This window comes from Schistocerca piceifrons, chromosome 5, assembly GCF_021461385.2.
Source record: "Schistocerca piceifrons isolate TAMUIC-IGC-003096 chromosome 5, iqSchPice1.1, whole genome shotgun sequence".
Lineage (NCBI taxonomy): Eukaryota > Metazoa > Arthropoda > Insecta > Orthoptera > Acrididae > Schistocerca > Schistocerca piceifrons.
Window position 1 is genome coordinate 567,060,301 of NC_060142.1, and position 14,326 is coordinate 567,074,626.

Consider the following 14,326-nt stretch of genomic DNA (forward strand, 5'->3'; position numbering starts at 1 on the left):
AGTATTTTCTTCCGGGAGTATCATATATGTGCACAAAGTTTGGTTAAAATTACTGTTGGCATTGCAGAACTGTGCTCACACTTGCAGCTTCATGAGAATGTATTTTTGAACATGATCTTGAGTTCCTTCTTTGAAACTTGTACATTGCCACTTTTTCTGTCATGTAACCATTAAAATTTGTTTTCTATTACTACCACAAACACTGCTTTAAGTTATTATTATTATTATTATTATTATTATTATTATTATTATTATTATTATAATTTATTATTAAACAGTGGAAACTCCAGTTGGGAATATCAACAATATTAGGAAAAGGATAGATTGACACTCACCGTAAAGATGACATGTTGAGTTGCAGACGGGCACCATGAAAAGACGGTTAACACATTATAGCTTTCAGCCAAAGTGTTCCTCCAGTCAGAGCTGCTGGTGTTTATGGTCATGTGTGCATGAGGTGTGCTTGTTTGTGTGAATCTGTGTGTGTTTTCTTTGCTGAAGAAGGCGTTGACCAAAAGGTATAAAATGTGTAACAGTCTTTTCTTTGTGCCTGTCTGTCACTGAACAGGTCGTCTTTATGCTGAGTAGCAGTCTACCCTTTTCATTATATTGTTATTATTATTATTATTATTATTATTATTATTATAGCTTATTTTTCAGCTCTTCTTCCACTGCACCTAATGTCCTGCTAGTCCAACACTCTGCCAATAAAGAAAATTGCCTTACTCCTGTTAAGAATCAAGTCCCATGTAATATTCCTGGAAACTTGTTGGCACTTGGTATCCCCGCTGGTGGATTTCTTTAACTTTTAATATATTGTTAGTGCTGTTGTGATCCAGGGAGCTACGGTTGCATTGTAAACAGAAGATAGAGCATGGAGTGTGGATGAATGGTTCAGTTCATGCACAGAGGCACCAGTGAAGCAGTGGTATCTGCAATGACATTTGTTTATTGTGCAAAATGCACAGAGTTATAAGTGTCTTCAGAGTGGCATTGGCAGCCGAGCTGAAACGCACATGCTGTGAAGAAGTACTGATAGTTTGTCAGCAAGTTGTGACACTGCTTCTGCAGGTCAGTGCTATGGCCACATGCTGTGGTGGTGGTTGAAAAGGTACGAGAAAAGTGTCACCTGCCCAGATGTTCCTCAACCAAGTGCAGCTTCACCTCAGCACTCTTGTAGTCAGCTTCTTGTCACACACTCCAGTGGAGACTGCCGACTGTTGTGTAGGATGCCAGTTGCCATGAAGTCTATGCCCTTGTCAGCCACTGTGGATTGACCAAGACAGTAGCACATGCTCATGATTCGACCAAGAGGCTTCGCAGACATTCATTGCCTGTTTGGTGTGGAGATGGCAGCTTGCAAATCATTCCCAATGACCTGTAATGTTGGAGGGCTAGCCACACACAAGTCCTCCCATCCATGATAACACAGTAGGCTGTAACACAGGGCACTGCTGTGGTGAGCCTCAAGGTGGCTGCATCTTGATGTTGAAGTGAGCAAGCAAGTAGCAGGTTGCCCATGATTGATAAGCTCGTTATGATTTCTCTGAAACTCAAAAGACTGTCATTCTCTCTGATTCTAGCGACATGCTCAGAATGGAAGCATAAATGGTCGAGCCCCTATCTATGAAGCAGTTGCTCTGGGTGTGTGAGCACTTTTGTACTCGTTTATCTACACATACATCTACATGTTTACTCTACAGTTCACAATTATGTTCTTGACAGAGAGTTCACTTAACCACCTTCAAGCTGGTTCTGTACCATTCCACTCTTAAACAGCGCACAGGAAAAACGAGCACTTAAAACTCTGTGTGAGTTCTGGTTTCTCTTATTTTATTACAATGATCATTTCTCCCTTGTTTTTATATGCCAGCAAAATATTTTTGTATTTGAAGGAGAAAGTTGGTGATTGAAATTTCATGAGGAGGTAAACGAAAAACACCTTGTTTTAATGATATTGCCATCCAAATTCACATATCATATCCATGGCACTCTCTCTCCCATTTCACAATAATACAAGACGAGCTGCCTTTCTTTGAACTTTGTCAATGTCCCAAATCAGTCCTATCTGATGTGGATCCCAAACCATGCAGCAGTACTCCAGATGAGGAGGAAAGTGTAATTTAGGCAGTCTCTTTAGTAGACTTGTTGTATTTTCCAAGTGTTCTGCCAATAAAATGCTGTCTTTGGTTCACTTTCCTCACAATGTTATCTGTGTAATCATTACAATTTAAATTATTTGTAATTGTAATCCTTAGATATTCATTTGAATTCACAGCCTTTAGATTGGTATGATTAATAGTGTAACTGAAATATAACGGATTCCTTTTAGTACTCATGTTAATAACTTCACACTTTTCATTATTGAGAGTGACTTGCCACTTTTCACACTATACACATATCTTGTCTAAATCATTTTGCAGTTGGTTTTGATCATCTGATGACTTAACAAGACGGTAAGAGGTATGCTCAAGTTGTCTCCTAAATCCTTTATGTGAATCAGGAACAGCAGAGGGCCTGTAACACACATTTGGAAAATGACAGATATTACTTCTGTTTAACTTGATTACTTTGTCAGTTATTATGAACTATTACCTTTTTGACAGGAAATTATGGATCTAGTAACACAAATGAGATGATACTCCATAGGCATGCAATTTGATTTGAAGTTGCTTCTGAGGAACGGTGTCAAAAGCCATCTGGAATTCTAAAAATATGGAATCAATTTGACGTCCCCTGTCGATAGTACTTGATACTTCATGAGAATAAAGAGCTAGCTGTGTTTCACAAGAACAATATTTTCTGAATTTGTGTTGGCTGTTTGTCAATAAATTGTTTACTTCAAGGTAATTCATAATGTCTGAGTACAGTATATGTTCCAAAATCCTACTGCAAATTGACTTTGGAGAACACAGTATATGTTCCAAAATCCTATTGCAAATTGACACGAGTCTGTAACTGATCGGATTACTCCTATTTCCTTTTGTGACTGATGGTGTGACCTGTGCAACTTTCCAGTCTTTAAGGGTGGATCTTTCAACTAGCGAGCTGCTGTATATGATTGCTAAGTATGGAGTGCCGTCAGCACTCCTTGGCTCAGTGTTGTAATTCATTAACTATTCTAGGTCACTGACATCAGTTGTGCCTATGTTTGATTTTACAGTGGCACTTGGACTACGAAGTTACATAGCCTTACTTCAAAGTGCCTTGTTATGTAAAGCAATAGTGTTTGTGTTCGCCAGCCAGTGTGGCCGAGCGGTTCTAGGCACTTCAGTCTGGAACCACGCGACTACTGCGGTCGGGCGTTCAAATCCTGCCTCAGGCATGGATGTGTGTGATGTCCTTAGGTTAGTTAGGTTTAAGTAGTTTTAAGTTCTAGGGGACTGATGACATCAGATGTTAAGTCCCATAGTGCTCAGGGTCATTTGAACCATTTGTTTGTGTTTCTGTCTACCATGCTCTGAGGTTGTGTGGCAATGCTTGTCTCGTGCCCTTACACCTGTTACATTGGCGGTATGCCCCATTGACAGTCTGATTGACACCCTGGCCCAGTGTTAACTGCCTCTGTTCTTAGCTCATCTGGTAGAACGTTTTACAAAATTTAAACATGCAATAAAATTACTCTACAGCACAACAGTGCATAGACTACAATTAACTGTTTGTGCTCATTTCACAAAATCTCTTTGCTCTGTAACAGTAATTTCCTGCATCATGTTACTGAGGTTTGAGGTTGTTGTCTGACATCTAAAAATGACAATTCAAACAGCATCTGAGAGCTGTCTCATCTGGGAGTACGTTTACCCTACAGGGAACCTATCATTTACATCTATTCCCCCCCCCCCTCCCCCCAACCCCTTACAGACTCTAGACACACTACCTTGCTTACATACTCTGCCTCCCACAACAATCCTTCATCCTGGAAAACACCCTCTCCAGACTCTCAACACTTTCATCAACCTTCTTCGGAAAACCTAACCCCAAAATCAGGTTAGACCATGGGCTAGCAAAGGAACCTCATTTCTTTTTCCCCTGAGTGTGAGCATTTAGTCAACACCCAATCTGCTGTACAACATTTAGCCAAAAGCACTTTGGATCAAGCAGTTTTGTGTCATCTGTGACTGGTCCATCTTCCACCTTATCACTTCCTGATAGCCTTTCCTAAATCTCCTCCCATTGACTTTAACATCTGAGCTGTGTAACATGTTTTGATAGTGAAGTGTTGCGGCTTTTGACCAAATTGTTCATTTTCAAAAGTCATCTGTTTTAATTGGAGTACCATACTATACTTACACATATTTTTGAATTGTGTACTCAGTATGTGACTTTTTGAAATCTTGTTCCAGAAATGAAAGAAGAGAAGGAGGACGGAGACGTCATGCATCAGGCACAAGGCCATTATCATCAATCAATGATGGCAGAGATCCATTTGATCTTCTAGGCCTGGAAAAAGGTCAAGATGGGCAAGTAGGTTAAGATTTCTATCCAACAGTACTACATGCACAAGTTACTGTTTAAAATTGGAATGGTTGTACCTTTCACCATTAATTTAGATAATATTCTTTTAGAAACTGTGCAGTGGTTAGTGATTGAAAATGTGAGGAATTTTTTGCTGTATTTTTAGCTGAAATTTTCAGTCGAATAGCCCTTCATCTCCCTCTTGGTATGTGCCTAGGAGCTTCAGTTTTTCCATCTTTGACAGTATTCTATCACTTGTCGTTCTCTTTACAAGCCCATACAACTGAAATCTTGATGATTCTATCCTTTCCTGTAAAGGCATTGCCTTTGTCATCTCCCTGATCTCTTCATTGCTTATTCTGTCCATCCTTGTAACTTCCACTCTGTTTCTGTGAAATTTCATTTCATGTGCACGTATCTTGCTTAAATCTCTTTCTTTATTGTTCATGTTTCTTAAGAATAGGTCAGGATAGGAACAGAATATGATTGCTACCTTATTCTTTTGGTCTTCTGTGGAACATCTTTATTCCACATGCAGCTGCTGACAGTTGTCAGAAATGCTTACCTTCCTCTTTCATTGAAGTCCATCCCATGTCTTTCGTTTCATACCATTACATATTACAGAAAGATATTCGAAAGTGTCAACTTGACATGATTGCGACAGGGAAGAAGGTGAGGACTGCCCCAGGTTTCAGGTTGGCAGGTTAACTTGGCATGTTATTAGCTTATTTTGTAGAAGCTAAAGAAACTTTAAAATTAAATGTACAAGAAAGCTGAAAGGTATTTAAGAACAAAAACATTATATAGCATTCTGGTGCAGACGGAAGACCAAACTGTATAAAATGATACTGAGAGTAAAAGATAACATCCCTCTTGAGAGAACAGAGAAGACATAAGTTAATCCCCTCCCCTACTATCAGTAGGTGTCATCCTAGGCATAGACATACAACTCAAACCTTGATGATTCTATCATTTCCTTTGAAAGTCTAGTTGTGACTCAGGAACTACTTGAGTTAGGACTATCAATGCAGAGCCACTACTAAATATTTCATATATATTAATATTTGCTACATTTGCCAGAATGCTGTATCCATCACCCCATTAAGATAATCTTTGAGGAGGATGCTTACCTCAATAAACTGATTTGATGTGGTCCTGTGTTTCCTCAGTCTTCATTTTTTCATGCTGACAGTGTCATCATCAATCTACAGGAAAAATTTCATCTGCTGTCATCTCAAATAAGTAATTGCCCTACACTTCTTTCGGTGCCAAAGTCTTTAGAAATTTTACCATGAAATTTGTGCCTTTCTCTAATTATGTACTTGTAAAGTATAAGTAATTTGGACATCAAAAAGAGTACTTAAAAACATTTTCTTTTTTCCAGAGCAGTGTTCCCTACGAACTGCTTTGGTCGAATTGGAAATTTTTGCCTCTTAAATAGCAAAACCCCCCAAAGTGTAATTTTCTTCACTAGCTTTCATGTGTAGTGTGCTCCTGTAGGCTGTTACACATAACCTCTATCCTTCTATCATTTACAAATAGTTTGGAAGATAAATATGAACCTCCCATTCCAGGAAATGAAAATACATTTACAGTAGAAGCTCTTCTGCTTTTGACTGTTCGCATGAACATTGAAACACAATACCTCTTAATACAGTTCCCCCCCCCCCTCCCCCCCCACCCACCTCCTCGTACAACTTGATGTTCCTATATTAAAGTGGAAACAGTGCAGCCAATGTTGTCATTGCCTATGCAGTGGCAATAGTGTGACAGCTCCCACTTTAAACATGGGAACATTTGGAAGTCAGTGGACATGAGGTCAAGCTGTGTGGAAGTTGATCTATGTTTTCACACTCAAACTTCTCCTGAAAAGCTGCTGTTGCCACTTTCATTTAAGCTTGTGCATTGACGTGAGGCACCACATCTGATAGCAACAGCTTTCATTGCTAGAATGATATTTTCACTCTGCAGCGGAGTGTGTGCTGATATGAAACTTCCTGGCAGATTAAAACTGTGTGCCCGACTGAGACTCGAACTCGGTTTCAGCTTTCATTACGCTCTTTGTACTGAATTTTCACTAGAAGCTTTATTTTTTTGTTGTGTGCTCCTGTATGAAACACAAACATACACATCTTAACTAGAATCTAAATACGAGGTGTGAGAGAAAAGTAATGAGACTGTATATCTACCAAAGTTTTTATTTTCTTCAAACAACAGTATTGTCAACTTCAAAGTAGTTCCCTTCAGCAGTTATAAACCAGCTGAGTCATTCCCAGTCGTGGTAGCAGTTCTGAATGCCTTCAACTGGTTGGGTTTTTAATACATCAGTCACATTCATTTGAATGTTCTCCAGAGTTCCAAAATGACGATCTTTTAGAACATATTTCAATTTTGGGAAAAAAAGGTCACAAGGACTCAGATCAGGTGAATAGGGGCAGTGTGGAACAACAGGATTGCCTTTTGAGGTCAAAATTTCAGTTATTGGAATGGTCATGTCACATGGAGTGTTGTCATCATTGGAGCATCCACTTGTCTGCAGTTTCAAGTCTCACTTGATTCACCCTTCCCCTGAGCCTTTCAAGGACATCTCGGATTCTCCAAGCATAGTATAAAACTTGGTGGCATAACATTGCTCAAAATTCTGATGTTTCTTCTTGGTAACACACAACATAAACGCAACTTCATGGATGGCATTCTCAGAAATCTAATAATGGCCATAGGAAATACTGCCAGAAAAAAGCTGAGGGTGCTTAGCCTCACATTCAAGAATGACAACTCCACATTGGAACCTCGTCTTTGGATATTAGTTTTATCCGTTTAACACCAGCATGGATTCAGTTGAGTGACTTCCAGGTGGTCCACTCTTAAATACTGTGTGTTCCTGCTGTTGTCCAGGTGTCATTTCTTTTTCACACTGTGTTTGTAGTCTAGATTGTTGTGGTGAATGACTGAGTTGTTTTAAGGAAACTCTTTCTCAACTTTAGTTGAGAATGTGCTTTCTGGTAAACAAATAGTCTGATGTTATTAATTTGATCTTTTCTTTTCTTGTATTACTTCTCTCATCACCAATGGGACACTAAGTCATAATCTTCCTTCCTTCCTTTGTTATTTCTCATCAAATGTCGAGGAGGAAGAAGTGCAGCAAGACAGGAGACAGACTGTAACAATGCAGCAATTGGCTTTGATAACTATGAGGGTGATTAAGTAATTAAAGAGACAAATTGTTCTGGGGAAAAAACTGTTAGCAGGGCAAATTTGGTACTTTTATGGATTTAATTTCACATCATTGGGATGAGCTTTGATCAGCTGATGTATCAACATCTTTTTATTTATAACCTCAAAAATACATTTCAAGATGGCAAGTCTGCTTGAAACACCCACATTAATTGAACAATGTTCTGTTATTTGTTTTTTAATTGATGAAGGCAAGAAACCAGTGAATATGTACTCTAGAATGTCTAAAGTGTGTGGTGAAGTTGGTATGAATCGTGCAAATTTTTACAAGTGGATAGAGCAGTTAAAAAATTGTCGCGACTCAGTGACTGACGAACACCATTCTGGCCAACCAGTTGCAGTTTCAACTCCCTCACTTGAAAGTCGAATTGATGACATTATTCATGCCGACTACCGTGTGACTGTGGAAATGATAGTTGATAAGATTCAAATTAGTATTGGTACAGTTCACAACATTATCTGTAACAAGCTGAAGTACCGCAAAAATGTGAAAGAGAAAGTGAGCACTTCCTCAACAAATTTTAACTTGTGATGAAACTTGGATCACTGTTATGAGCCAGAATCAAAAAGACAAAGCATGGAGTGGAAGCACGCCAGCTCACCTGTCAAGAAAAAATTTAAAACCCAAGCATCAGCAGGAAAAGTCATGTTGGCGGTGTTTTGGGATGCTGAAGTTCCAGTTTTTTGTAATTATCTCGAAGAACAGCATATAGTGAACAGCGAATACTACTTGGATTTGCTTTTAAACAAGGTGAAGTCAGCCATGAGAGATGGACATCGTGAATTTCAGAGGGAGGTGTAACTCTACAGGAAGACAACACACTCCTCACATTGCTCAACTAATCCATGAAACCATCAACAAAGTGGGCTGGGAACTACCACTTCATCCCCCTCACAGTCCTGATTTAGCACCTAGTGATTTCCATTTGTTTGCTGCATTGAAGGAGGCATAACGTGAGAAGAGGTTCCAGAACAACAAGGACTTGAAAAAGTTTGTCAGAAATTGATTCCAACATCAAGATAAAGAGTTCTTTGCAGCTGGAATAAAAAAAGCTTGTAGCTCATTGAAACAAGTGCATAAATGTTAAAGAGGATTATGTTGAAAAGTAGAAAAAGTATTGTTTGGTAAAAATAAATGCTTTTTTTTCCAGACCAATTTCTCTCTCTAATTATTGAATGACTCTCGTACATTCAATGCTTTTATATGATGGGATCTGTACCATACAGGGGATACAAACATAGCTATAGAGTGACAGAAAAAAAGTGCAGAAGTTCTCATAGTTTTTGGTTGTTCTCCCCAAGTTGTTCCCATCAGTTTGTGCACGATATTATTGTTGACAGCCACTTTCATCTTGTTGTTCTTTATTTTTGAGCTACATTAGATTCTAGTGTTGTTCCATCCCAGAAAAGATTTTGAGCATCTCTTTGCATTCCTGTTCCTCAGATGTAAAATACTTCTGTTTCTCATTGAGTTTGGCTTGACCTGGTAGTTTTTATACTGTCGTCGTCGCTGCCCCATCTTTTCATTGGGAAGACGTCAGCCAGCATTGACACAGTACATGGTTAAACAGATATTAGAGCAAATTAAAATAACAATACATCCTCAGTCCAAGATGAATTTTCATTACATGGCTTTAAATTTTAATATGAACAAATGCCTCCTCTGTGAACCATGGACCATGCCGTTGGTGGGGAGGCTTGCGTGCCTCAACGATACAGCTAGCCGTACCGTAGGTGCAACCACAATGGAGGGGTATCTGTTGAGAGGCCAGACAAACATGTGGTTCCTGAAGAGGGGCAGCAGCCTTTTCAGTAGTTGCAGGGGCAACAGTCTGGATGATTGACTGATCTGGCCCTGTAACACTAACCAAAACGGCCTTTCTGTTTTGGTACTGCGAACGGCTGAAAGCAAGGGGAAACTACAGCCGTAATTTTTCCCAAGGGCATGCAGCTTTACTGTTTGATTAAATGATGATGGCGTCCTCTTGGGTAAAATATTCCGGAGGTAAAATAGTCCCCCATTCGGATCTCTGGGCGGGGACTACTCAAGAGGACATTGTTATCAGGAGAAAGAAAACTGGCGTTCTACGGATCGGAGCGTGGAATGTCAGATCCCTTAATCGGACAGGTAGGTTAGAAAATTTAAAAAGGGAAATGGATAGGTTAAAGTTAGATATAGTGGGAATTAGTGAAGTTCGGTGGCAGCAGGAACAAGACTTCTGGTCAGGTGAATACAGGGTTATAAATACAAAATCAAATAGGGGTAATGCAGGAGTAGGTTTAATAATGAATAAAAAAATAGGAATGCGGGTAAGCTACTACAAACAGCATAGTGAACGCATTATTGTGGCCAAGATAGACATGAAGCCCACGCCTACTACAGTAGTACAAGTTTATATGCGAACCAGCTCTGCAGATGACGAAGAAATTGATGAAATGTATGATGAGATAAAAGAAAGTATTCAGGTAGTGAATGGAGATGAAAATTTAATAGTCATGGGTGACTGAAATTCGACAGTAGGAAAAGGAAGAGAAGGAAACGTAGTAGGTGAATATGGATTGGGGCTAAGAAATGAAAGAGGAAGCCACCTGGTAGAATTTTGCACAGAGCATAACTTAATCATAGCTAACACTTGGTTCAAGAATCATGAAAGGAGGTTGTATACATGGAAGAACCATGGAGATACTAAAAGGTATCAGATGGATTATATAATGGTAAGACAGAGATTTAGGAACCAGATTTTAAATTGTAAGACATTCCCAGGGGCAGATGTGGACTCTGACCACAATCTATTGGTTATGAACTGTAGATTAAAACTGAAGAAACTGCAAAAAGGTGGGAATTTAAGGAGATGGAACTGAAAGAATCAGAGGTTGTACAGAGTTTCAGGGAGAGCATAATGGAACAATTGACAGGAATGGGGGAAAGAAGTACAGTAGAAGAAGAATGGGTAGATCTGAGGGATGAAGTAGTGAATGCAGCAGAGGATCAAGTAGGTAAAAAGACGAGGGCTAGTTGAAATCCTTGGGTAACAGAAGAGATACTGAATTTAATTGATGAAAGGAGAAAATACAAAAATGCAGCAAGTGAAACAGGCAAAAAGGAATACAAACGTCTCGAAAATGAGATCGACAGAAAGTGCAAAATGGCTAAGCAGGGATGGCTAGAGGACAAATGTAAGGATGTAGAGGCTTATCTCATGAGGGGTAAGATAGATACTGCCTACAGGAAAATTAAAGAGACCTTTGGAGAAAAGAGAACCACTTGCATGAATATAGTGAGCTCAGGTGGAAACCCAGTTGTAAGCAAAGAAGGGAAAGCAGAAAGGTGGAAGGAGTATATAGAGGGTCTATACAGCGGCGATGTTCTTGAGGAATATATTATGGAAATCGAAGAGGAGGTAGATGAAGATGAAATGGGAGATATGATACTGCGTGAAGGGTTTGACAGAGCACTGAAAGACCTAAGTCGAAACAAGGCCCCAGGAGTAGACAACATTCCATTAGAACTACTGACAGCCTTGGTAGAGCCAGTCTTGACAAAACTCTTCCATCTGGTGAGCAAGATGTATGAGACAGGTGAAATACCCTCAGACTTCAAGAAGAATATAGTAATTCCAATCCCAAAAAAGCAGGTGTTGACAGATGTGAAAATTGTTGAACTTCGGAAGGACTGGTTGGAATTGGGGATCAAGGTCGACGGAAAGGAAAATTGGAGGAACAAATATACACCGACAAATATGCCGGACATCAGTGACAGAGAAGAATACAGGAAAAGATTAAAATGTCACCAGTGGAGCCGCAAGGAGAAACGGAAACTGAAGATCTCGGAAGAAGAGCGGGAGAGGAGAAGAGAAAGAATGAAGAGTTTCTGGGAGAAGAGGAGGAAAATGCAGTCCATGAAGGGGCTACCCGTGGTCCTACAGAGGCCGTAACGCAAGAAGAAGAAGAAGAGGAAGAAGATCTGAAAATTACCAAACTATCAGTTTAATAAGCCATGGCTGCAAAATACGAACGCGAATTCTTTACAGACAAATGGAAAAACTGGTAGAAGCTGACCTCGGGGAAGATCAGTTTGGATTCCGTAGAAATGTTGGAACACGTGAGGCAATACTGACCCTACGACTTATCTTAGAAGAAAGATTAAGGAAAGGCAAACCTACATTTCTAGGATTTGTAGACTTCGAGAAAGCTTTTGACAATATTGACTAGAATACTCTCTTTCAATTCTGAAGGTGACAGGAGTCAAATACAGGGAGCGTAAGGCTATTTACAATATGTGCAGAAACCAGATGGCGGTTATTAGAGTGGAGGGGCCATGAAAGGGAAGCAGTGTTGGGAAGGGAGTGAGGCAGGGTTGTAGCCTCTCCCCATTGCTATTCAATCTGTATTTTGAGCAAGCAGTAAAGGAAACGAAAGAAAAGTTTGGAGTAGGTATTAAAATCCATGGAGAAGAAATAAAAACCTTGAGGTTCGCCGATGACGTTGTAATTCTGTCAGAGACAGCAAAGGACTTGGAAGAGCAGTTGAACGGAATGGACAGTGTCATGAAAGGAGGGTATAAGATGAACATCAACAAAAGCAAAACGAGGATAATGGAATGTAGTTGAATTAAGTCGGGTGATGCTGCGGGAATTAGATTAGGAAATGAGACAATTAAAATAGTAAAGGAGTTTTGCTATTTGGGGAGCAAAATAACTGATGATGGTCGAAGTAGAGAAGATATAAAATGTAGACTGGCAATGGCAAGGAAAGCGTTTCTGAAGAAGAGAAATTTGTTAGCATCCAGTATTGATTTAAGTGTCATGAAGTCGTTTCTGAAAGTATTTGTATGGAGTGTAGCCATGTATGGAAGTGAAACATGGACGATAAATAGTTTGGACAAGAAGAGAATAGAAGCTTTCGAAATGTGGTGCTACAGAAGAATGCTGAAGATTAGATGGGTAGATCACATAACTAATGAGGAGGTATTGAATAGAATTGGAGAGAAGAGGAGTTTGTGGCACAAACTTGGCTAGAAGAAGGGATCGGTTGGTAGGACATTTTCTGAGGCATCAAGGAATCACCAGTTTCGTACTGGAGGGCAGCATGGAGGGTAAAAATCGTAGAGGGAGACCAAGAGATGAATACACTAAGCAGATTCAGAAGGATGTAGGCTGCAGTAGGTACTGGGAGATGAAGAGGCTTGCACAGGATAGAGGAGCATGGAGAGCTGCATCAAACCAGTCTCAGGACTGAAGACCACAACAACAACAACAACATGAACAAATGATACTTTACCATTTGTTTAAACATACACGAAAATGGGGACTTCCTTGAATTTCTCAAATTGTGTACTAGAGATAAGTGTCACTGATCAGTTCCATTATAATGTTATAGTTGACTAAAACTAAAACTTTTATCCTTTGGTTTGACCATACCATCAGAGATTTCAGCAAACTACATTTGGATTCAAATGTTATGAAACATGTAATAATAAGTCTTAAGTGGATAAGGACTGGGGGAAGGCAGTGAAAGAGGAAGCTGTTAGTTAGAATTTTGCACTGGGCAGAATTTAATCATCATTGACACTTGGTTTAAGAGTCATGAAAGAAAGTTATATATATGTAAGAGACCTGGGGACACGAAGGTTTCTGATTGATTATATAATGTTAAGAGAGAGATTTCAGAACCATATTTTAAATTTTAAGACACTTCCAGTGGCAGATGTGGATTCTGACTGCAATGTACTGGTCATAAACTGTAGATTAAAACTTAATAAATTGCATAAAGGTAAGAAATTAAGGAGATGGGTCTTGGATAACTTCAAAGAATGGCAGGTAATTGAGATCTTGTGAGGGTGCATTAGGCAATAGTCGACTAGAACAAGGGAAAGGTATAGAGAAGTAGATGAATATGTAGTTTTAAGAGATCATACAGTGAAGCAGCACAGTTTCAAAAAGGTAAAAAGACAGGGCCTAGTAGAAATCCTTAGATGACACATGATATATTGAATTTAATTGATGAAAGGAGAAAACATAAAATGCTGCAAATGAAGCAGGTAAAAGGGAATACAAATGTCTAAAAAATGAGATTGAGAGGAAGTGCAAAATGGCTAAGCAGGAATGGGCAGAGGACAAATGTAAGGATTTAGAAGAGTATTTCTAGGGAAAAGATAGATTCTGCCTACAGGAAAATTAGAGAGACTTTTGGAAAAAAGAGAAAGAGCTTTGTGAATATCAAGAGCTCAAATCAAAAACCGGTCCTAAAGGTGATAGATCGAGGGAGTATATAGAGGGACTATACAAGGAAGATGAACTTGAAGGCAGTGTTATAGAAAGGGAAGAGGACATTGATGAAGGTGAGGTGGGAGATATGATACTGCAAGAAGAATATGACAGAACACTTCAAGACCTAAGTGGAAACCTGGCCACTGGAGTAGATAACATTCTGTCAGAAATACTGATAGCCTTTGGAAAGCCAGCCATGACAAAACTCTGGCATAAAAGATGTATGAGACAGGTGAAATACTCCGACTGCGGGAAGAAATTCCAATTCTGAAGAACTATCAGTTTAATGAGTCGTGGTTGCAAAATACTAACAGAAATTCTTTACAGGAGAATGGAAAATATGGCAAAAGCCAACCTTGGGGAAGATA

General features: G+C 39.4%; 1 protein-coding gene across 2 annotated transcripts in view; it reads left to right on the forward strand.

Annotated features, from left to right (window-relative positions):
• LOC124798708 (CDK5 and ABL1 enzyme substrate 2) overlaps positions 1–14,326 on the forward strand; it is a 182,648-nt gene that overhangs the window by 84,879 nt on the left and 83,443 nt on the right. For both annotated transcript variants that reach the window (XM_047262221.1, XM_047262223.1), the window contains exon 4: positions 4,344–4,464. In XM_047262221.1, coding sequence (XP_047118177.1) covers positions 4,344–4,464 — 121 coding nt within the window. The remainder of the gene's footprint in view (positions 1–4,343; positions 4,465–14,326) is intronic.